This window comes from Nyctereutes procyonoides, unplaced genomic scaffold (assembly GCF_905146905.1).
Source record: "Nyctereutes procyonoides isolate TBG_1078 unplaced genomic scaffold, NYPRO_anot_genome, whole genome shotgun sequence".
NCBI lineage: Eukaryota > Metazoa > Chordata > Mammalia > Carnivora > Canidae > Nyctereutes > Nyctereutes procyonoides.
Genome location: NW_026575140.1, coordinates 18,335,596 through 18,359,207, shown reverse-complemented (window position 1 = coordinate 18,359,207; position 23,612 = coordinate 18,335,596). Strand labels below are relative to the sequence as shown.

General features: G+C 45.3%; 1 protein-coding gene across 1 annotated transcript in view; it reads right to left on the bottom strand.

The window, feature by feature from the left end:
• Window positions 1-9,585, bottom strand: part of BCO1 (beta-carotene oxygenase 1) — a 39,829-nt gene extending 30,244 nt beyond the window's left edge. Inside the window, exons 1-2 of the mRNA XM_055304780.1 lie at window positions 9,382-9,585; window positions 5,294-5,422 (exon numbers count right to left, since the gene is read on the bottom strand). Coding sequence (XP_055160755.1) covers window positions 5,294-5,422; window positions 9,382-9,445 — 193 coding nt within the window. The 5' untranslated portion in view covers window positions 9,446-9,585. The remainder of the gene's footprint in view (window positions 1-5,293; window positions 5,423-9,381) is intronic.
• Window positions 9,586-23,612: the final 14,027 nt, after the last annotated feature.

The window sequence follows — 23,612 nt, the reverse complement described above, 5'->3', positions numbered from 1 at the left end:
TGCTGGGAAAATTGGACATCCACATGCAGAAGAATGAAACTAGAGCACTCTCTTTCACCATACACAAAGATAAACTCAAAATGGATGAAAGATCTAAATGTGAGACAAGATTCCATCAAAATCCTAGAGGAGAACACAGGCAACACCCTTTCTGAACTTGGCCACAGCAACTTCTTGCAAGATACATCCACGAAGGCAAAAGAAACTAAAGCAAAAATGAACTATTGGGACTTCATCAAGATAAGAAGCTTTTGCACAGCAAAGGATACAGTCAACAAAACTCAAAGACAACCTACAGAATGAGAGAAGATATTTGCAAATAACATATCAGATAAAGGGCTAGTTTCCAAGATCTATAAAGAACTTATTAAACTCAACACCAAAGAAACAATCCTATCATGAAATGGGCAAAGGACATGAACAGAAATCTCACAGAGGAAGACATAGACATGGCCAACATGCACATGAGAAAATGCTCTGCCTCACTTGCCATCAGGGAAATACAAATCAAAACCACAATGAGATACCACCTCACACCAGTGAGAATGGGGAACATTAAACAAGGCAGGAAACAACAAATGTTGGAGAGGATGCGGAGAAAAGGGAACCTTCTTACACTGTTGGTGGGAATGTGAACTGGTGCAGCCACTCTGGAAAACTGTGTGGAGGGTCCTCAAAGAGTTAAAAATAGACCTGCCCTACGACCCAGCAATTGCACTGTTGGGGATTTACCCCAAAGATTCAGATGCAATGAAATGCCGGGACACCTGCACCCCGATGTTTCTAGCAGCAATGTCCACAATAGCCAAATTGTGGAAGGAGCCTCGGTGTCCATCGAAAGATGAATGGATAAAGAAGATGTGGTTTATGTATACAATGGAATATTCCTCAGCCATTAGAAACGACAAATACCCACCATTTGCTTCGACGTGGATGGAACTGGAGGGTATTATGCTGAGTGAAGTAAGTCAATCGGAGAAGGACAAACAGTGTATGTTCTCATTCATTTGGGGAATATAAATAATAGTGAAAGGGAATAGAAGGGAAGGGAGAAGAAATGTGTGGGAAATATCAGAAAGGGACACAGAACATAAAGACTCCTAACTCTGGGAAACGAACTAGGGGTGGTGGATGGGGAGGAGGGCGGGGGTGGGGTGGGGGTGAGTGGGTGACAGGCACTGAGGGGGACACTTGACGGGATGAGCACTGGGTGTTATTCTGTATGTTGGTAAATTGAACACCAATAAAAAATTATTTTATTAAAGAAAATAAATATTGGCTTTGTGTTATCTGTAAATCAGAGAACACTGCTTACTCTGTGCATGTCTTCTTGGATCAGGTATAGTAGTACTTAACATTTTTGGTTTATGTTTCTATTTGAGGAGTAGAAAGGGGAACCATTGAGAGTTCTAGAGGAGAGGAGAGATGAGGCCAGGCTATCCTACACCAATGTTGGCAATCTCATAGCCTGGAGAGGATTGGGCTGGAGAGACAAGGAGAGAAGGTCGCCAGCAGGAGGGGGAAGTAGAGCAGAACTGCATAATGCTTAGGTCATGGGATTCTGGATTTAGAGAGCTTTGGGTTTATACCTGACCTCCACCACTTCTTAGCTGTGTGTCTTTGGGCAAGTTACTTGGCCTCTCTGGGCTTCAGACTCATCTGTAAAATCGAGTAGTACCTTCCTCAGGAGCTGTCTTGAGGACTGAGTTGTGGGTGGGCATGCAGCACTTGGGCCAGTGGCCAGCAAGCACTCCCTGTAGTGAATTTGAAGAGATCAACTGGGATCTTCACCTTGTTTGGGCTCCATATATAGTTTTCTAGTGCCGCTCCGGGCCAGGCCCAGTGCTGGGTAACGAACACACAACAATTTGAATAGAAACCCTGTGTTCTGGGGCCTCCCACGCCAGGCTGGAGAAAAGCAAGCTGACCATTGAAAGCGGAGTGGGGCATGTACCTTCGACATAGGCCAGGTTCAAGAACAGGATGGGGAAGGGCAAGTAATTGAGTGGACTCTCTGTACTTCCTATTTTCCAGCCAGTTCCAGATCACACATAGAACTGAGTCTTTCATGCTGTTGCATATGGTTTTTAAATTTTCAGTATATTATGTTTTGATATCTTAAAAAACCTTTCCAGCTGGGGGAGATGGTCCTTCCCTGGACTAGCCAATTCTTAGAAGTAGCAAAGGGCCCAGCATGTCTTTGAGATGAAAACTAACCAATCCACAGCCAGATCCCCTCTAGCTGGCCCATGCACTCCAGGAGGCAATATTCCTCTGCCTTCATCATCACCCCAGGGCTAGGTGCCAGGCAACCAGAGACCACCCCTGGAGCCCAAAGCCTGCCAACACTATTCACACTAGCTGATCCTAAGTATTTAATCTGCCCCATCTCGTCTTTCCCTCGGAAACCCTAGGACAGGCTACGGGCTATGTGCTCCCTCTGCTCCCTCTGGACCACCCTGGTGCTATCCACTGTGGGCCTGTGTGAGATGCTGTGCCTCCTAGGACCTGTGAGTATAATAGGCTTTGTTCCCACGCCTCTCTTGTCTCCATTTGTGGTCACATCTGACTGATCATCCCATAAAAAAAGACAAAATGGCTATTTACCTTTGACAATGAATTTTTAGTTTGAGAATCTACTAGAGACTTTCAGAAAGTCTAAACACTGTGGGATAACTTTAGTCACGTGCCTGTTTAGCCCACTCAAGGCTTTTGGTGGATGGCAGCCATGCTTCTGCAAGACAGCCATGGCTTGGTTATGCCCTGCTGGTTCTCCTGTCTCTGGAGTCTCTATGGAAGCATGTGAAAGCCACCATTCAGTAAGCTGAGAAGGGCCACTTAAGCTATCTGCCGTTTCTCAGGGGGATGTGTAGGGATTGGGAGAAGAGAGCAGGGATGGTTGCAAACTTGAACCCTAGACAACACAAGTCAGATTTCAGCCCTACCTCAGTGACCTTGCTTGGGTAAGTCACTAAACCTTTCTAAAGTTCCCATTTCCACATCTGCAAAGATGGGACAAGCACACCTCCCATGCAGCACTAATGTGAGCACCTGAAATGGACCACAAAGGAAACTGGGACCAGCCCAGTGAAGCAGGGACTCATGGAAAGGAAGCCAGTGTACTTTTACTCTTTGTATATGTCATCCAAAACAGCATTATTTCCCCATGAATCATTGGTAACTCGTGTCTAGAAAAGGAAGGGATTATTAAGGCTTAGGGCTGTCAGGAAACATGGACCCACCTACTCTGTAGCTGAGTCTCAGTAAAATCTGTTGGGTTTTTGCAAACTCAGAGCTCATGGTTTTCACACATGGGGTCTCTATTCATGAAGTCCTAGAGCAAGCCACTGGTATAGAGTCTGTATTCAAAAAAATAATTGCTGACTGGCTTAGAAGAGAAGGTAATTAAGAAAAAAAAGGGGGGGGGGATGCTTATTAAGCATGTATTATGTGCCAGGCATTATACAAAACTCCTTACTCATATTAATGCCTTTAAATTCCATGGCAACTCTGATATCTCTATTTTACAGATGGGGAGACAGACACAGAAAAGGTCAGTAACTTGGCCAAGGTCACACAGCTTGGATACACGTTAGCTCAGATAAAGATGGGATTTAAATGCAGCAACAATGATGGTGGTTTTTAATCTATTCTGTGCCTACCAGGTGTCAGGTCCTTGCTAGATACCTGGCCCTTCTAACTATCAGACAGCTCTCCAGAGAGGACCATCAAGCTCTTCTTACTGAGGAGGAAACAGAGGCCAAGGCAGGTGAAGTGACCAGTTTTTCATGCTGGAACACAGAGGTTTTTGTTTTTGTTTTTTTTTTTTTTAATAATAAATTTATTTTTAATTGGTGTTCAATTTGCCAACATACAGAATAACACCCAGTGCTCATCCCGTCAAGTGCCCCCCTCAGTGCCTGTCACCCATTCACCCCCACCCCCCGCCCTCCTCCCCTTCCACCACCCCTAGTTCGTTTCCCAGAGTTAGGGAGTCTTCATGTTCTGTCTCCCTTTCTGATATGTCCTACCCATTTCTTCTCCCTTCCCTTCTATTCCCTTTCACTATTATTTATATTCCCCAAATGAATGAGACCATATAATGTTTGTCCTTCTCCGATTGACTCATTTCACTCAGCATAATACCCTCCAGTTCCATCCATGCCGAAGCAAATGGTGGGTATTTGTTGTTTCTAATGGCTGAGGAATATTCCATTGTATACATAGACCACATCTTCTTTATCCATTCATCTTTCGATGGACACCGAGGCTCCTTCCACAGTTTGGCTATTGTGGACATTGCTGCTATAAACATTGGGGTGCAGGTGTCCCGGTGAGGAACACAGAGGTTAAAGAAAAATGTCACCAAGCTGAAGCACTGGGACACGAACTTCCCCAGCATGTGACCCTGAGCCTCTGAAAGCCTCATGTGACCCATCCTGGACTTCTCTAAGAACTCAGAGCATGATATTGTGACATACACCAGCTCAACAGCCAACAGCAAAGAGTTTACAATCCACCTCATGAGCCAGTCACCTGAACCCAGAATTTTGCTTATTCAGCCATTCAATCTCCCCCTAGGAAAGGCACTGAACTTGTTGCCTGAGTGATTGGCTCTCCCTTGCCTACTGAGCAACATACTGTTCCTTTCAGCTCTGTGCTCTTCCTATTTTAACTTGAGGCACGTCTGAGTCCGAAGCCAGTAATCTCCTCCTGCTCTTGCTCATCTTACTGAGAATGTGTATCATTTGCAGGTTGGACTCTTTGAAAGAGAGCCTTGGCTGCCTTTCCAGGGGGGTTTGTGCCTGTGGTTGGCTGAATAATGGTCTCCCCAAGATGTCCATGTTCTAATCCCTGAAACTTGTGACTTTGTTACCTTACAGGGCAATATAGATATGATTAAAGATTTTGAGACAGATGTTCCTGGATTATATGGTTGGGCCCAATCCATCATAAAGGTCCTTCTAAGAGGCAGACAGGAGGGTTAGAGGACGAAATGTGATTATGGAAGCGAGGGAGATGGGGAGAGTGAGAGAGGCAGAGCAGGTGTGCAAGAGACTCGGCTGCTCTTTGCAGATGCGGCTGGGGCCACAAGCCAAGGAATTCAGGCAGCCTGTAGAAGCTGGAAAAGGCAAGGAAATGGACTGTCACTCTAGAGCTTCCAACACCACGATTTTAGCCCAGTTTTGACTTCTCACTTCTACAACTATAAGAATAAATTAGTGCTGTTTTAAGCTACTAAATTTGTGGCTGTCTTTACAGCAGCAATAGCAAACCAAGACAGTGCTCTTACCATCTCTGATTGTGAAGCTATGGAGCAAGGCCAGGCCATCGAACCAATGGTTGTATCTGGTCTCTCCCACTGTGTGCATTCCAGGCCCGTTACGGAGCAGGGTGCCCTGCAGCCATGTTGGAATCCTGCCTGTTAAGAGAAAGGAAGTTTTGTTTCCAAGTTTTCGTGTCCCAACCAAAAAAATCTCTGAGACACAGCCATGGAAAGGAATTGAGGCCACCGTCCCAACACGACTCACTGTACTCATTCATTCCTTTAGCAGTTATTTCCAAAAAGGGTGGGATATGCCTGAGTTGTGCCAGCACTGAGGATACCAAGATGAGCCAATGTCATCCCTCTCTTCAAGTTGCTCACCATCCATAGAGCAGATGGATGAACAGACACTCAAACCACAACACGGTAAAGGCAATGTGACAGGCTCAGCAAAGGGGGCTGCATGGAACAGAATCTCATCCCCAGGTGGGGTGAGAGCTGGAGGGTGGGGACTGTGTCCTGAAAGAGCTACTGAGTCTTGAGGGGGAGTAGGTGTTGGCCTCAAAAAGGCATGAGGAAAGAACATTCTAGAACTGTGCTATACGATACAGTAGTCAACGTCTCATGTGGCCACTGAGCACTTGAAACCTGGCCAGTCCAAGTGGAGATGTGCTGTAAGTGTAAAATTCACACTGGATTTCAAAGGCTAAGTATGAAAAAAAATGTAAAATATCTTATTAGCAATTTAAAAAATATTACTTGTTGAACTTAAAATATTTTGGATATATTGCTTTAAATAAAATATACTCTTAAAATTAATTTCACTGGTTTGTCTTTTTTTTGTACATAGAGGGATCACTGTATATTTTTCAGCTTTTTAAAATTATATAAGTAATAGGTTTGTTTGTTTACTTTTTAGAGTGTGGCTATTAGAAAGTTTAAAACCACATGCATGTGGGCATGCATTCCACCTCTGTTGAATGGCACTGCTCTAGGGGTAGGGTCTGGAGCAGATGCTGTTGATGCCTCACCTTTGTCCTCTTAACAATGACCTCTCCTTGAAAGTTGCTTTCTGCAACTATCTTCAGCTCTCTGCTTGAGGGCTTTGTTTTCACTGTGGGAGCTACTCTGCCCATACGCTGGGCAAGCTGGAACACCTTGGAGGTAATGTCTCTGGAAGTGGCTGTCAGCCAAAGATGGATGGGGAGTTGGGCATCATATGTCGCCACTTCCTTGCCCTCAGCTGAGGCAATATGAGGCATGTTTTACACTATTCCCAGAGGGTTCTGCTCTGATGGCTCACAGTGGTCAGTGGCTTGACAATGCCCCTTTTATTGGTTTCCCTCCCAGGGTTTCTTGGGATCATGTCCCAAATAAACTACTTACATCTGAATCCTTTTTAAAAAAAAAAAAAGATTTTATTCATTTATTCATGACAGACAGAGAGAGGCAAAGGCACAGACAGAGGGAGAAGGAGGCTCCTCTCAGGGAGCCTGATGCGGGACTCGATCCCCAGACCGGGATCACACCCTGAGTTGAAGGCAGACATTCAACCGCTGAGCCACCCAGACATCCCTATATCTGAATTCTTATCTCTGGAGGAACTTGAACCAAGAGATCAAAGACCAGCTCAAAGACCAGCTCAAAGTCCAGCTCAAAGACCAGGAGATGTGTCAGTTGTTTAGCAAGCCTGGTCTGTAATTTTCAAATGAGGAAGCCATAAGTATTGAGGTTGGAGAGCTAGGCAGGGACCAAGTGAAAAAGGTCAATGAGACAACACCAAGGGCTTTGATTAGATGCTCAGAAGAATGGGACAGCTTGGTCAGTTAAAACAGGGAATGAGAGGATCAGATTTTTGCACATGTGCAATTTTTTTTTAGATAAAATTCACATAGAAAAATCCACCATTTTAAAGTGTACCATTTGGAGGTTTTTAATATATTCACAATGTTATGCAACCATCACCATCTAGTTCCAGAACATTCCATTACCCCAAAACAAAGCCCTGTCCTCCTGACAACTGCTAATCTACTTTGTCTTTTAGGATCTGCCTCTTCTGGACAGCTCGTATTAATGGAGTAGGCTTAGATTTGGAGTGACAAAAGTTGTCTCTGACTGTGGTGCCGAGTGTAGAGAACGGAGGAGCCAAGAGGAGGTGGGAAGACCAGAGAGAGGATGGAGAGAAACAACAGAGCAGAGAGTTGAAGGATGTGGAATGGATAGGACTCGGAGTTTGAATGAATATGGGGAAGAAGGGAGGGACACCCCGAAGTGCCACCAAGTCTCCTGCCTTGGGCAACTAAGTGAATATGGGACTATTCAGAGACCCAGATGCAGGAGAAGGAGCAGGTGAGGCAGAGCACAGAGAGATGAATCTGAGCACACAGTCAAAACCCTAGATAGGAGAACACATATTGAGCACTGGCTGCAGGTGCATTTAATCATATAGTCATTGCAGCAATCCTATGCGGCAAGTCACATGTGGGCGGTTTGATATAAGAGAGAATTGAGGCAGGAAATGCTTCAGTAACTGGCCAAGGAGGTCTCAGAGCCAACAATGCACAGCCCAACATGAAGCCTGGACATGGCCTCTGTGGGTAGACGTGGCCACATAGGCACAATCTTTAGTTAGCAGTTGGTTAATGGACACAAACCAACTGATTAGACTTGACCCAGGTCTGGAGGCCTCAACTGAGGGTTGGGACCCTGTCTTTCACTGGCTGCAGGCAAGTCACAGCCCCTCTCCAGCTTCCCTCGAGGAGGGAGGTGTGATTTACAGCAGTGGTTCTCATACTTGGAAGCAGCCAGAGGGCTTGTAGAAACACAGGTTGCTAGGCTACACCTGCAGCGTATTTGATTCCGTGGGTCTGGAGTGGACCCAGGAATTTGGGATTCTAACAAGCACCCAGGTGATGGTGAGCCTGCAGCTGTGAGATGGAGGTGGGGAGAGCAGCTGATCTGGATCTAGAGGGTCCACTCAAGTCTGCAGGTGCTAGAATTCCAGGTTTCTAAAGTTTCCAAGGATTTCCATGCAATTATTAAATGTAGGGCTTATGGGCAACATGTTCATGACATCCCAGAGCATAAAAGGATAGGTATTAGAGGCTTTTTTAAAATAAAAAATAAAAAATAAAAAATAAAAAAATTAAATACATTTGTTTTTGAAAAAAATATTTGTAGCCTATACTATATCTTTTAAAAACTTAAAACTACTCCTATATTAGGAGTGTTTGAGGTGGAAATACAGCTGATTTCATTTCCCTCTGTGTTCCCATTAGCATTTTCAAGTTTTTATATATGCACATGTACATAAAAACACATATACATACAGAACATGTTACCTTTGTAATCAGAGAAAAACAAACATAAAAGCTATTCTTTCAAAAGCCTTCTGAGACAATTCCTTGGTTGAAAAGCTCCAATCTGACTTTGCTCATAGAGAAATGCTCACTCAGGAAAAACCTCCAGGTCCAAGTATCTGAAGATGAAACCACTTGTGTGACTGAGCCAGCCCACTCACCCATCCTCAGAGGCAGCACACAAGAGGAGAGAGACAGAGAAAAAAAAAAAAATGAAGAAAACAAGACACAAAGCCTGTTAAAAGAATTTTCTCCTAGAGCGTCCCACTCTGGGTCCATTTGACTTACGGTTCTGCAGGTACTTGAAGGCCCAGATCACAGTGAACACCTGTGAGGAAACCAGGGCGTGCTCTGCATGCCCTCCAGCATGTGCATGTAGGAAGGGCAGCACAGGTACGCTTCTCATGCCATCTAGAATTTAACTTAGGATGCACATATTTGCACAAATGTACCCAAAGCTTGGAACGGGTCACGCTTTGCAGAATAATTCCACTGTATGTGTGCCAGTTGTAGTGTTCCCGGGCTCTTCACCCGGAAGTAGTGAAAAGGACTCTCTCCCCCTGGAAACAGTTTCTGTGTATAAAAAGCACACCTAGATTTTCACAGAGAATATGTCTTGATTTGTGGATCATTCCCCACTATATACCATTTGCCAGATTTTCCAAAAATAATTTACAATAAATGTTACTTTTATGACCAGAAAAAAGGTATGTTTAAACATATAAGAAGAGGCAGCCATGTATATGGAACGCTCACCTGTCACTTTGGCCTGCACAGGTTCCAGCTGCTCCTTCTTATTTCTGCCAAATATTATATCCATGGCATGGGGCGCTGAGCAGGAGTGATGCTGACAGTGAACAGACACTCTGCTGTGTTCAAGGCAACTGCTCTTCGGCTCCTCCTTTTTTTCCTTCCTGCTCTCCTGCAGCTTCCTTCTCTTGCATCTCCTGATGCTCTGAGAACCTGGTATCTCTTTGCACACACGAGGGGAAGCTGGTGTTATTTATCTGTGGTCAAAGGTCAATTCCCCAGCCCTGAGTCCTGGCTAATCTTTAACCCTCTTATTGTGTCCCCCGGCCCCCGCCCCCAACTCCCTTTCCAGTTCCACTTCTGGCTTAAGCAAGAAAAGCTAGTCTTTTGCTGGGTTTATATTGGCAGGATAATTCAGTGGGTGCATTCTGCACAGATATGCAGCCTGAAATGATCCAGCCCAGGAGGTGGAGATGATTTATCAGAGAAGAGAAACTATCAGGACCTGGGATTAGAGGAGCCGAAAGTGCATCAATCAGTAGAATTCCTTCTGCACATGGAACTTCTTGAGCAGAGAGAGGGTTTTGGTTTTGTTTTGAATAAAGGTCCCTGAGCCTCCCTCTCCTTAAAAAAAATCAGATGCAAAGAGCAACTTAATTTATTATATTTCTTTTTTGGAGAAGTAAACATAAAATGTTTACCCATTTAAACAAATACAGAGAACCAAAATCTCTACTCGAGAACAATGAGGAATTGTAAACAAAAAACCCCCAAAAAACACACAAATGTCACTTGGACTTCCTGGTCTAATGGGAGGGAGAAAGGACATCGATCTGTGACTTCAGAATTCCCCTGTATCTGTGTCTCTCATGTGATGCCATTGCCTAAAATCCACATTCAAGCGCCTGTGAACGTTGGATGACTAGTTAAAGGACTCCTCTCTACTTCTCTTGCTAAAAGAAAGCAGCCGTTTCGTCTCTGGGTGGAGGAAGACAGGGTGTGGCGCTGTCTTTACGTGGCTGCTGAGTACAGTTCCTGTCGGGTCTGGGCCGGGACTGCGTTCCTGGATCTCAGGGCCCAGTCCGGACAGCTGCCTGGTCCGCCTGGTCCGGCTGCGCGCCCACCCCCGGCTGCGCTCTGATCACCTGGCTGCAGGCTCTCCGGGGTCCAGGGCTGAGAGTCACTCCACACCCACTGATGCGGGATCTCTGAAGGTGGAGCCCAGCCCTGGGTATGCTTAAAAACGTCTTGGATGATTCTGATTCTCAGCAGCTGTTGAGGATCGCTGGTCCAGGGGAAGATCCTGTTTGGGCTGATACTAGATTTAGATTCTTCCCTTTTCTATGTGTCTACCTCATCCTCTCTGAGCCTCCACTTCCTTAACCATGAAATGGGGGTGTAATGTTATCAAAGTCTCAAAGTATTATAAGTCAAGCGTCTAGCAAAAGCACCTGGCCCCAACAGCTACCAGTTATTACCCTTTCTTCCCCATTCGCTCAGAAGGCAATGAATTCCCTTTGACCCACATTTTCCATTCCATCCCATAACATGCCCGCTTATTCTTCTGTCTGGTCTAAACATGTGTATCCATGTCAGGGTTATTATTCCTAGGTTGTGAAAGCTGTGTCCTTGTGGGGATTAAATGAGAATGTCTGGCGTAAACTATGGGATCAGGAAAAAAAAAATTGCACCACCACCAGCAGCAGCTCTAGTGCAGGAGAAAAAAGAAAGGGCTCAAGGCTTAGAGGTCAGAAGACCTTTTGGGATCTCAAGGCTGTGATTTAAAAGCTGTGACTGTTGTCACAACCCCTCTGAACCTCACTTTACTCTGAGAAACAGGATGGCAATACCTAGGCCACACGGTTTGTGGGGAGGGCAATACTGAAACCACAGAAGGGAAAACATGACCGTGTCTCCTTTCTTGTCCGTTCTGTACATCCAGCAAAGCAATGACCCCCATCCATCAAGCGCCTTCTCTGAGTCAAGCGCTTTGCAAAGCACTCTACGTGTGTCGGCTTGCTCTGACTTTATATAATCCTATGAGATGGGTATTCTTAGTATCATTCTAGAGATGCAGAAAGTCAGGAAAGATTACTAGCTTGCCTCAGGTCACACAGTGGCTAGGAGATAATTAGGAAGCCAAGCTGGGCAGCCCGACTCCAGAGTATACACTCTGTGACAATTCCACTCAGTGCTGATACATGATGGATGTTTGTTAGATTTTTGTTGAATGAAGTAACGGGTGGATGTGTCGATGGGTGGAGGACCTGAGAGGGCCAGTCTTGGGTTGATATCATTGCCTTGTTATATAATACTGAGAAACCAAGGTCCCAACCATACCCTGGGGACAAATACATGGTGAGGTCAGGATTTTTTGACAATGGGGATAATAAATTGATCATAACAATGGGTATCTGTATTAGCTTTCTGGGCTACCATAACAAAATACCACTGGACGGCTTAAATAGCACAGGTTTGTTTTCTTATACTTCAGGCGGCTAGAAGTGCAAGATCAAAACGTCTGCAGGGCTGGCTTCTTCCGAGGCCTCTCCCCTTGGTGTGTAGATGGCCATCTTTTCTCACTATGTCCTTACATGGTTGTTCCTGGTTGTGTGTCCAAACTTCCACTTTTTATAAGGCTACCATTCAGGATGGAATAGGACCTGCCCTAAATGGACTCATTTTAATTTAATCATCTTTTTAAAGGCTCTATCTCCAAATGCAGTCACATTCCGAGGTACTGGGGCTCCAACATGTGAATCTTGGGGAGGAAGGGAGACACAGTTCAGCCTATAATGATATCATGAAGGTTTAGCAAGTTAATGGAAGATGCTCTGGCTGATAGTAACAGAATATCCGCAGAAACCCTGAGGATGCGCATTGTCTCAGACATCAAGTCATCTGGGGGTCCTAGGTGGCCAGGAAGCTCATCTGGCCCATCTCATCAGGCACCACCATGCCGTCCTCAGAGGGCTGGCTTCTCATCCTTGGGCTCAGTTTTGCTTATGAGTGATTGCCTTTAACCCAGGAATCATGTCTTACAGAATACTGTGCTAAAGCCGAGACACAAGGTAGGGATAAAGGAGGCATTTCCTTCTTATAGCTCCCTCTCTTTATGCCAAGGAAAACCTTTCCCAGAATCTGCCCAAGCAGATTTTTCTCTTAATCTCATTGGCTAGGGACGGCTGGGTGGCTCAGCAGTTGAGTGTCTGCCTTCGGCTCAGGGCGTGATCCTGGAGTCCTTGGATCAAGTCCCACATCGGGCTCCCTAAATAGAGCCTGTTTCTCCTTCTGCCTAATGTCTCTGCTTTTCTCTTTGTGTGTCTCTCACGAAAAAATAAAATCTTAAAAAAAAAAATCTCATTGGCTAAACGGTATTGCATGACCACCCTTACACAAATTCCTGACAAGGAGGAGCCAGAGTGCCCTGATTTTCTTAAACCCATCAGGAGGCTTCCTGGGCAGCATGTTGCCACCAGACTCACACCAGGAATCCATTAGCAAGGAGCAGAGGCAATGGCTTGGGACAGGCAACCTGCAGTGTTGGCTACAGGCCGTGCAACATTCATTCATCCCCACATTCATTTATTCATTCAACACATTTTTACTAAACACCTACTATGTGCTGGAAATAAAACAGTGAATGGAGCAGGAAAATAATTCTGTGCCTTCTTTGAACATACACTGGCTAGTTGCCAGGCTTTGGGGTTATAGAGACAGTTAATGAGATTCAATCTCTGCCTTCTTCACTCCTATGATGTTCTTTTTGTTGGGAGGCAGAGTCTTCATATCCCAAAGGATATACATTTCCCAAAGGGTTTGAGGGGCCTGCAGTGGTTCACAGGACAGCCTTCATGTTGAATGTCCATCCCCCTTCTTTGTAAACACAGATAACAAGCAGCAGCTGCTCTTTCTCAGGAAGCTCTGGCATTGCTCTGGCCGCATGAAAGCCTGACCTCTGCTTTCTAGGTCTTTGCTAATAAGGGAAGAGTGGGACAAGAGACTTGTCACCAGTAGGAGCTGTCTCCTGGCGTGTTCTCCAGCCTCTCATAAACATCATTCACTGGATGCTTGACATGTGCCAAGTACCATGCTAGGTGTCTGATTAGCAGTATGTTATTTAGCAGTATGTTATACACATCCCTGCCAGGGAGTCATTGACAACCTTATTTTTACAGCCTCAGAGATGTGAAGGAACATGATTCAGGTCAACAGCTAGTCAGTGCGTATTCCTCCCCATTACATAGTAATGCTTACCACTTGCTGAAGTCTCTGGTTGAAGAATAGATGGAGGTAGGAGAGCAAAAGTGGATGTCCCACAGACAATTTTTGTAATGCTTTGCTGCCTTCAAGTGGACCGAAAACTGGCCAGTGCAAAAGAGAGCAGGACAATATGAACATGTAGCTCGTCTTAAACCACTCCAAAACTTAGTGGCTTAAAGCAATTGTTCTTACCTCTCTGGGCTCCATTGTGTGGGCTCATTGGCTCTGCTGGGAATGTTTCTGTTTTCACCACTTGGGGTTCCTTATGTGGTTGCAAGTCAGCTGGCAGTCAACTGGCATGCTATGAGGGCTGGGTCTGAGCTTCTCTCCCTTTCCATGTGGCCTCAGGGCCTGTCCTTGACCTTCTCCTTGGGATCTCTCCAGCAGGATCGCTGGACTCCTTCCATGGCAGCAAAAGCCCCCCAAAAGTATTTCTTTTTTCTTTTTTAAAAGATTTTATTTATTTACTTATTTATTTTTGTATATTTTTTTATTGGAGTTCAACTTGCCAGCATATAGTATAACACTCAGTGCTCATCCCATCAAGTGCCCCCCTCAGTACCCATCACCCAGTCACCCCATTCCCCCACCCACCTCCCCTTCCACTACCCCTTGTTCATTTCCCAGAGTTAGGAGTCTCTTATGTTTTGTCACCCTCTCTAATTTTCCCCACCATTTGCCTTGATGTGGATGGAACTGGAGGGGATTATGCTGAGTGAAGTAAGTCAATCGGAGAAGGACAAACATGATATGGTTTCACTCATACAGGGAATGAGTGGGAAAAATCCCAAAAGTATTTCAAGAGAGAGGAAGTTGCCAGTCTCCTGTAAGGATGAGCCCAGGACTGGCATGGTTTCACTTCACTGCCTTCTATTGGTTAGTGCAAATCCCAGAGTCAGCCGAGGGTGGCTGAGTAAAGGTGTGAACATGGTATCTGGCTGGTGTGGTCCCTTATTGGGCCATCTTTGGCCCCAGCAACCTCAAGGGACCCATTTTCATTGGAGCCATAGCTCTTCCACTTACTAGCTGAGTGTCTGTATTGCTTGCTTCTTGCTTCAATCTCAGACCCTCAGTTGACTGATCTTGAAAATAGGAATTATAATACCTAGCCCATCAGATGGCTGCCAAGTTTAAATTATACTATAAAAACTGTCATCATATCCACTGTGGTGCTGAGAATAAGTGAGAGCTTAGAGTATGTTCCTCTCCTTTCTTTTCTTGGGAAAGAGAAAAATCGGAAAGATCAGCTAACATGATAATCAGAAATGCTAATTTTTTTCCAGTTACAATGCATACATATCTGGCCTATCCCTGTAAGTAAAATAGACATTCATGACCTAGTCTAGGATTTTAAGTTTGTTCTACTCTGGCTGTGAAGACATGTACACAGTAAGTAATAACTAGTTGCCTATCACAGTTGCTTTAGAAGAGGCACAGATAAGAAGTATTATGGGAGTTCTGAGGAAGGAAAGTTTGCTCAGGCTAGGGAAGGTTGGGAAAGAGGGCTTCCTGGAGGAAGGGGTGCACTTGAGAGTGGGAAGTGTTTGGGTAGGCAAAGAGGAGGACTAGTGAGAATGATGACATGGAGCTGGACAATTTAGTGAGGGGACAGTGAGGAGGACAGGCTGGCTGTGCCAGGGACACAGAGAGAAATAATGATATTTATAGGTGCCATTTACTGAGAGCTTCCTATGTGCCAGGCATTCTTCTAAGCCTTTGGCACATAGGAATGCATGTCCTCCTCACAAAAACCCTAAGTATAGGTATTCTACCCCATTTTACAGATAATGGAAGTGACCCTCAGAGGAGTTGAGTAATTTGCCAGCACCCTGAGGCTGGACTTCGAACCCAAGCAGCTTGACTCCAGAGGCCATACTTGGAATCACTAATCATCTCTGCTAGCACTGAGATGAGGGCAGAAAGTGGTTTAGGAACTAGATTGTGCAAGAATGCAAGAATTTGGGCTTCATACTGTAGACAATGGTGTCCTAAGTCAAGAGATCATGTCCAACGAAGGCATTAAAGTGGGAGATTAGCTGTGCTCCCCACTACAGTAGCCACAAGAAGCATGCAGCTGGCTATATAAATTTAAGTACAAATTAATTACAATGAAATTGTATTCCTTGTTCATATGAACCACATTTCAAAGGCTCCATAGACACATGTGGCTAGGAGCTGCCATACTGGCATGTGCAGATAGAACATCCCCATCATGAGGGGAAGTTCTCCTGACAATGCTGAGCTAGCAGGAGAGCTGCTAAGATGGCATTTATATATGACTGAGGTGGAGAGAGGCAGCTATGGCTACACTGCAGGTCAGTTTAGAGGGTACAAGTGTCAGAGAATTCCATGGTTGGCAATGGTAAAAATGTGAAATAGCTCATGTGTTCATTCATTCACTCATTCATTCATTCATCTGTCCCTCAAATATGGAATACCACCCATCCAGTGGGAGCAGATGCACACCAGAGGTGACACAGCCTGCTGTGGCACCAGAGAGGAAGTAGGGGGAAGTCCTCCAGGACCAAGGGGCATGGCAAAGACAGGGAATGTCCATGCTTCCTGAAAATGGCAATGGTAAACCAGAAGCTGGGAGCTGGCCAAGCAGAGAACCTGGGAAGGTTGCAGATCCAGAGGCATCACACCACATGGCCACCCCACATGGCTCTGGATGATTATTGGAGGCGTGGGGCTGGGACGGAAGAGAAGTGGGAGAGGTGAGCAGGGGCCAGAGGAAGATGGCATGCAGGAGATAGAGGAAAGAGGTGAATGTTTGCAGACTTGGGGCCTGGAGGCTGGGGTTGCCGAGAGGGAAGCAGGAAGAAGCAGAGAGCCAGTGAAGGGTGGGAGTTCCATGGAGGTGCTGCCTGGCAGGGCTCTTCCTCAAGTCAGGTCAAGTATTTCCCAGGCTTCTCCCAAGTCACACACGTTTGCACAAGCTGGCCATACTGCCTCCAGCAGCGATGCAGAGACTGTAGAAGAGAATTCACTTCCAGAGGGTGCAGGACTTGGTATGGGACCACACATAGTCTGCCCTTTGGAGGGCCCGAGATGCTCCCTGGGCAAGCAGGAAGCCTTCATCTCCTCCCTTTGGTGGGGAGAAGTTGAGGCATTCACAGACAAAGTCCCCTCCTCTGTATTTTGCACACACCGTATCTTCTAATTCTGGCACAGAGCTGGCAGGTACTATTATTACCCCCTTTTTTATTGAGGAAGCAGCTGAAGTTTGGTGAGGTTGTGCCCTTGGGCCATAGATCGCACATGTGGCAGAGGGGTGGAAGATATGAGCGTGGGATCCTCTTACCTTATAATCTGGGGAGGCAGCAAGGAAGAGGAGGCTGCCTTTCCAGAGGCCACTTTTTCCATGGGATGTGTTGCATCCATTAAGCAGTCATATGGTGAAGAAGTAAAACTGAATTCGAAAAGTTTTTCTGCTATAAAAAAAAAATCACAACACAACGGCCTTATTTTGTAATTCTGTATCTCCTATTTCCAAGTCACTGCCAAATATGAGTTAATATTTCCCTTTATGGAGATACTGTTATCATATCTAAATTACTTTGCAGTTTTCCAATTAAGTTAGCTTCTAAATGGTGCCTTTAATTAGCCAGCATGACAAACTGAGCAGACAATGTGGAAATCTTAGATAGCAGGGTTCAAGGTATAGGCAAAGTCCTAGCAGAGGTGGCAGCTGCCTTCCCAAGGGAGAGTATCAGTGGTGAGCTCCAGAACACCACTGCTCTCCACAGGCCTGGACAGGAAGCAGGACGTAGGGAGTGGCAGGGGGGCTGCCCTAGGACTCCTGGAGGGCCGACTTCACCACCAAAACAAAAGACCGCAACTAACCCCATTAACACTTAGGAGGGTTCATCAATCCCACAGAGTCCTACCACCTGCAGATCATATTGGGTATGAGAGATAGAAAGATGGAAAAATCATTAAGCCCTGAACTCAATGAACTCACAGCCTAATAGGGAAGAAAGGAAAGCAAATAATAATTATTTAATAATTATTTAATAAATAATATTATATAATATGCTATACCTGGGAGGTAGAAGAAACAAGACTGAAACACAGAGGACATTATTGGTAGAAAAGGAAGTACCTTCTAATGCCTGAGCTGAAACACTCTAACTTCCATGGTGGTGTACTCAGGGCTCAGTCAGTGAAGTGTCACAAAAATTCAACTTAGAACTGTAGACCTGACATTTCTGCCTCCTAACTAATCTTCAGATTGTTCCTTTTTTCCTCCAGCCCCCTAACTACCATCCTCACTACTGCTCACCTCTTGGGAACAGCCTTCTCCTGGCCTCCCTGCCTCCAATCCCACCTACTTCAATCTACCTTTCCTGCTGCTGCCAGGTGACCTGCCTGAAATGCAAGCCTGATCATGTCATTCTCCAGTTTAAAATCCAGGGTTTAACACAGTGGCTAGCATGTAGTGGGGGCTCAACAAATATTTATTGAATGAATGAATGACAGACACATGGCCTCACTGTGCTATATCATCATCATACTGGTTTTCTAGGGCTGCCATGACAAAGTACCACCACAAACGCTTAAACAGAAATTTATCCTGTCACAGTTCTGGAGGTCAGAAGTCCAAAATCAAAGTGTCAGTGAAGCCATGAGCCTTCTGAAATCTCTAGGGGAAAATCCCTCCTTGCTTCTTCTAACTTCTGGTGTGGTTGCCAGCCGTTCTTAACGTTCCCTGGCTCCAGTCTCTGCCTCTGTTGTCACGTAGCCTTTTCCCCTCTGTGTCTGTTTGCCTCTGTGCTCAGATTCTCCCCTTTCTTATAAGGACCCTGTCACTGTGTTTGGATCCACCTTCACCCACCATGACCGACCTCATCTTGATTACATCGCCAAAGTCCCCATTTCCAAAGAAGGCACATTCATAGGCACCAAGGCTTAGGACTCCAGTGTGTCTTTCTGGAAGACACAATTGAGCCCACAATAGTCATTAAGCAAAAACAGTTTAAAAGTAGAAATTTTAAAGGCTATATATACATGGACTTATTTTTACAGCCAAGTTCTCATAGTTCCTCTCTTGCTCTTGCTCTCTCTCTCTCTCTCTCTCTCTCTCTCTCTTTTTTATGGCTAGAGACTTTTAAACAGTGCTAACATGGAAGTAGGTTAAACTGCTATGAGGACATGGAAGACAGGGCAGTTAACTCCTGTAGGCTCTGAGAAGGCTTCAGAGATGAGGTTTATAGCTGAGCCATACTTGAGAAAAGGATGCAGATGTACGAGCAAATGTATAAGAAGAGGCATTCGTTTGTTTTTTAAGATTTTTTTATTTGAAGATTTTATTTATTTATTCATGAGAGGCACAGAGAAAGAGGCAGAGACATAGGCAGAGGAGAAGCAGGCTCCCTGCAGGGAGCCCACGTGGGACTCGATCCCAGAACTCCAGGATCACGTCCTGAGGCATGCAGATGCTCAACCACTGAGCCACCCAGGCATCCCATTAAGATTTTTTTTTTTTAATTTTAGAGAGAGCATGAGCATGCAGAGGCAGGGGCAGAGGGGGAGTGAAAGAGAACCTCAAGCAGACTTCCTACTGAGACAGAGCCTGATGTGGGGCTTGATCCCATCACAACCTGGGCTGAAACCAAAAGTCAGATGTTCAACTGAGCCACCCGAGTGCCCCAAAAAGAAGCACTCTTGTAAAGAAACAGCATGAATGAAACTGGAGGCAGAACACTGTGTGGGTGATAATGCAGAGGGTTGTAGTTTATACTGGTTCTGAGGTACTGACAAGAAATAAGGAATTGGTATTATAGGGCCTCTCCCTGAGGCACTCTTTCTACTAGCTCTCCCCCTACCTCTACCTCTATCCCCACCCCATTCTTCCTGGCTAGCCCTTCAAGATCCAGGTCCCCACCTGATAGAGCAAACGGCTTAGCAAACACAGAGGACTCACCTACATACACATCTAAAAAACCAAGAACAGGGGATTCCTGGGTGGCTCAGCGGTTTAGCGCTGCCTTCAGTCCAGGGTGTGATCCTGGAGTCCCGGGATCGAGTCCCACGTTGGGCTCCCTGCATGGAGCCTGCTTCTCCCTCTGCCTGTGTCTCTGCCTCTCTCTCCCTCTCTGTGTCTCTCATGAATGAATAAATAAAAAATCTTAAAAAAAAAAAAAAAACAAGAATACCGTCCACCACCCCAATGCCCTGAGGTCATTATTAGCTGCTCAGAGATGGATCCCTAAGTATAAAATTGAAACCATCAGGAAAGTGTGCAAGACACAGCTCAGCTACGTGAGCCTGTTTCCTGGGATTTGACCTGGCAAATGGACTTGAGTCATCAAGTGGGATCAGCAATATGAAAAACTAAAAGATAATTGATCTGGTTTAAATAAGCACTGAGTCCATAGCAAGAATCATGAAGATGTTTGTATCCTGTGGGCCAGGCAAGGATTCAAGTGCAAGTGGCTTATTTGGGAGGGGAAGCCAGGAAATGCCAGGAAGAGTATGGGGAAGTGAAACAGGGAGGGAAGATGTTAATGGTGCATTATCAAGGCTGTTACCATCATGGGCAATCAAAGCTCAGTCTGGCTGTTGGGCTGTGAGTTCGGCTGTCAGCGCGCTTTAGAGTTATCTTGAGGGATCTGGGGAATTGATCCACCAACCCTGGCCAATCAGGGGTGAAAGTTTTTCACAAGAGGCACAAACTTTTCACAAGAGGCACCTCCATCCCTTCCCTTGGGTGCTCAGGGAGGCAGAAAGCTGTAGAGGCTTGCATTTAGAAGCCTCACATGGTAAGTGTGAGGGGTTAAGATGGGTCCTTGGTAATGCCTGCTAACAACCCTCAGGAGATAGCTTAGGCTAAATGGCAAGTGCAAAAAGATGTTCACAGCAGTGTTGACTAGAATTGCAAAATTGAATATGTAACAAGTGACGAAAACCACACAAAGTATCTATCAATCACTGTGGGAATGGTGTAGTAAATGTCCATTCAGGGAAAGGGAGCACAGCCCCCACCATGCCAATTCCAAAGCCCTTTAGCAACATGGAAAAGTCCTACCATTGAAAGCTAAGTGGGAAGCATCCTATGAACTAATTATGTGCACACCACAGTCGTGCCTGAGCAAACACCCATCTCCAAGGCAAGAAGCACTTGAAGGAACCACAAAGAAATGAAACTCTCTTAGGGTAAGGGGACCATAAGGATTCTCTTGTTATGTTGTGTTTTCAGTTGAATGGAGGGCAAAGATTCAATTCATTTATGGCCAATAAAAACATCAATTCATATAAAGCAATGTACTCCCTTCTCCCCTGCTACTGTTTCCTGCATGCCCTCCCAAATAAACTGCTTGCTCTTGAATTCTTGTCTCATTAACTTCTGGGGGAACTCAAACTAAAATGGGTCCATTCCCAGAATTGGGATGGCTGTGCCACAGGGCATGAACATTTTTATGAAGATGTTCATTAACTTGAGACCCCATTTACTCCAAATTTGCTCTCTTTCTGTTTTCATTTGATGGTCCTGAAAAGCAGGGTTTAGAGGCTCAAGCAGCTGGGTCAGATCGCTGGGGACAGGCTCACACAGGTCAGCTTGCCCTACTTCCTTTCTTCATGTACACAGATGCTAAGGCACATTGCATGCTGACTTCACCAAGATGAATTCTGTGCCCAGGAGTCTGCAATTAATCAGAATGTAAAGAAAGCAGAAGTGGAATTTAGCCTGCAGATTTGCATTTGTTATCAAATGTCTCCAAGCATGTTCCATGGAGGACGTAAATTAAACTTTCACTCAGGAGATACATTATCACTGTATGCGGCCTTCCACATAGTTTTCTAATAGAAGTCATTAGGCGCTTGGCCCCCGGAGATAAGAGACCAGTGTTCTCTGTGTTCCAGCCTATGACTCAGCAATGACATCGAGTCCTGCTCTGGGCTACTGGCAGGGCTACTCCAGAGGGCTTGGAAGGGCTTCTGGGAAAGGGATGGGGGTCAAGGGTCAGCCCTGGTGTTGGTTCGAAAACTGGCCGCTGTACAACTAGGGCAGGAAGAGACCTAAGGAAGAAGCAGATCACTCCAGACTAGTAGGAGGCAGGTTTAACAAGCAAGGGAACTTAACATACAAGGCTTGTCCTAGGTAGATCTCCATACTTGCCAGCCAAATCTTAAAAGTTTATATAGAGGCTTTAACTGGGTTGAGTCATGTATACTGTCCAAATGATTTCCACACCATATCACTATCTCAAGGCTGTGTCCTTGAGACAGTTTCTGGGAGTGAGGAAGGCAACCAGAATGCACATTCTAAGGACCGGGAGGGCATGAGGAGCTTCTAATTGCCTGGGTCCCACTCATGGGTGGATTAGCAATCACATCCTCTCAACCTCTCCCAACACCCAAGGACCTGAGAGATGGCGCCAGGCTGGGAAATGTTCATTGAGTCCTACTGTGTGCCAGTCATGGTACAAGCAGAGATTAAGAGACTATCCCTTTCTTGCAAGAATAAAATAACCAAAATGTCCATCAATGGATGAATGGATAAGCAAAATGTAATATATCCATATACAGGACATTATTTAGCTATATGAAAGGTATGAAGTACTAATAACACCCTCCAACATGGATGACGCTGGAAAAAAATTATGCTGAGTGAAAAAAGCTAGACACAAAAGATCACATATTGTACAATTCCATTTATATGAAATGTCCCAAATCTGTAAATCCATAGAGACAGAGAGTAATGGTTGCCAGGGACCAGAGGAGGGAATGGGGGGGGGAGTTGAATTATATCAGAGCAAGTGAGTATTTTATTTTTTAAAGATTTTTATTTATTTACATATTTATGAGGAGAGAGAGAGAGATAGAGAGAGAGAGGCAGAGACATATAGGGAGAAGTAGGCTCCCTGCAAGGAGCCCAATGTAGGACTCGATCCCAGACCCTGGGATGACGCCCTGAGCCGAAGGCAGATGCTCAACCGCTGAGCCACCCAGGTGTCCCACAAGTGAGTAATTTAAAGGCACGTATTAGACCACTGTGTTCTGAAAGTCTTTGGCCACCCTGCTGTAAGAAACTATTTCCCTAATACCTTTTTCTTTAAAGATTTTGTTTATTTATTTGAGAGAGAGAACGCATGAGAGAGTACAAGCAGGGGACACAGGGAGAGGGAGAAGCAGGCTCCTTGCTGAGCAGGCACCCTGGGATCATGACCTGCGTATGACCTGAGTCAAAAGCAGATGCCCAACAAATTGAGCCACTCAGGCACCTTGCCTAATATCTTATTTGAATGTTCTAGAGTCCTACCCTATGTTATGTAGTCTTTTCTCCAACTTTGAATCACTGACTTCTTATGCAGGCCAGTCATCCAGCGCTGTGCTTTGTTGTAATAGTACAAACCATACCCTTGCTGTCTCCCCTGGCCCAACCCAAGTGGCCTATCTAGGAAAAGTGCCCAAGAGGAACTCTGGTGTTAGTAATTACAATTTTTCCCACCACTGAAGCAACTTTGTAATTGTGTCAAACTCAGTTAATTTGGAAAGTTCTCATGAACAACAAACATTGCTCCGCAAACAAGAAGCTAAGGTGGGGGAATATATGAGTTCTGGAAAACTCTTCATTCAGTTTTTGTTGTTGTTGTTTAAGATTTTATTTATTTATTCACAAGAGACACACAGAGAGAGGCAGAGACACAGACAGAGGGAGAAGCAGGCTCCCTGTGGGGAGCCCAAGGTAGAACTCGATCCCAGACTCCAGGATCACGCCCTGAGCCGAAGGCAGATGCTCAACTGCTGAGCCACCCAGGTGTCCCTCTTCATTCAGTTTTATTCTATAAACTTTTATTGGATGTCAAAAGAAAACAAACAAACAAAAGGAGTAAAGTAGTGAAGTAATGGTCCACACTATAAGATGGAGGAAGCTTGAACACACTATGCTGACATGAAAGGAGCTGGTCACAAAAACCACACGTTTGGGGATTCTGTGTATATGAAATGTGCAGAGGATGCAAACCCAC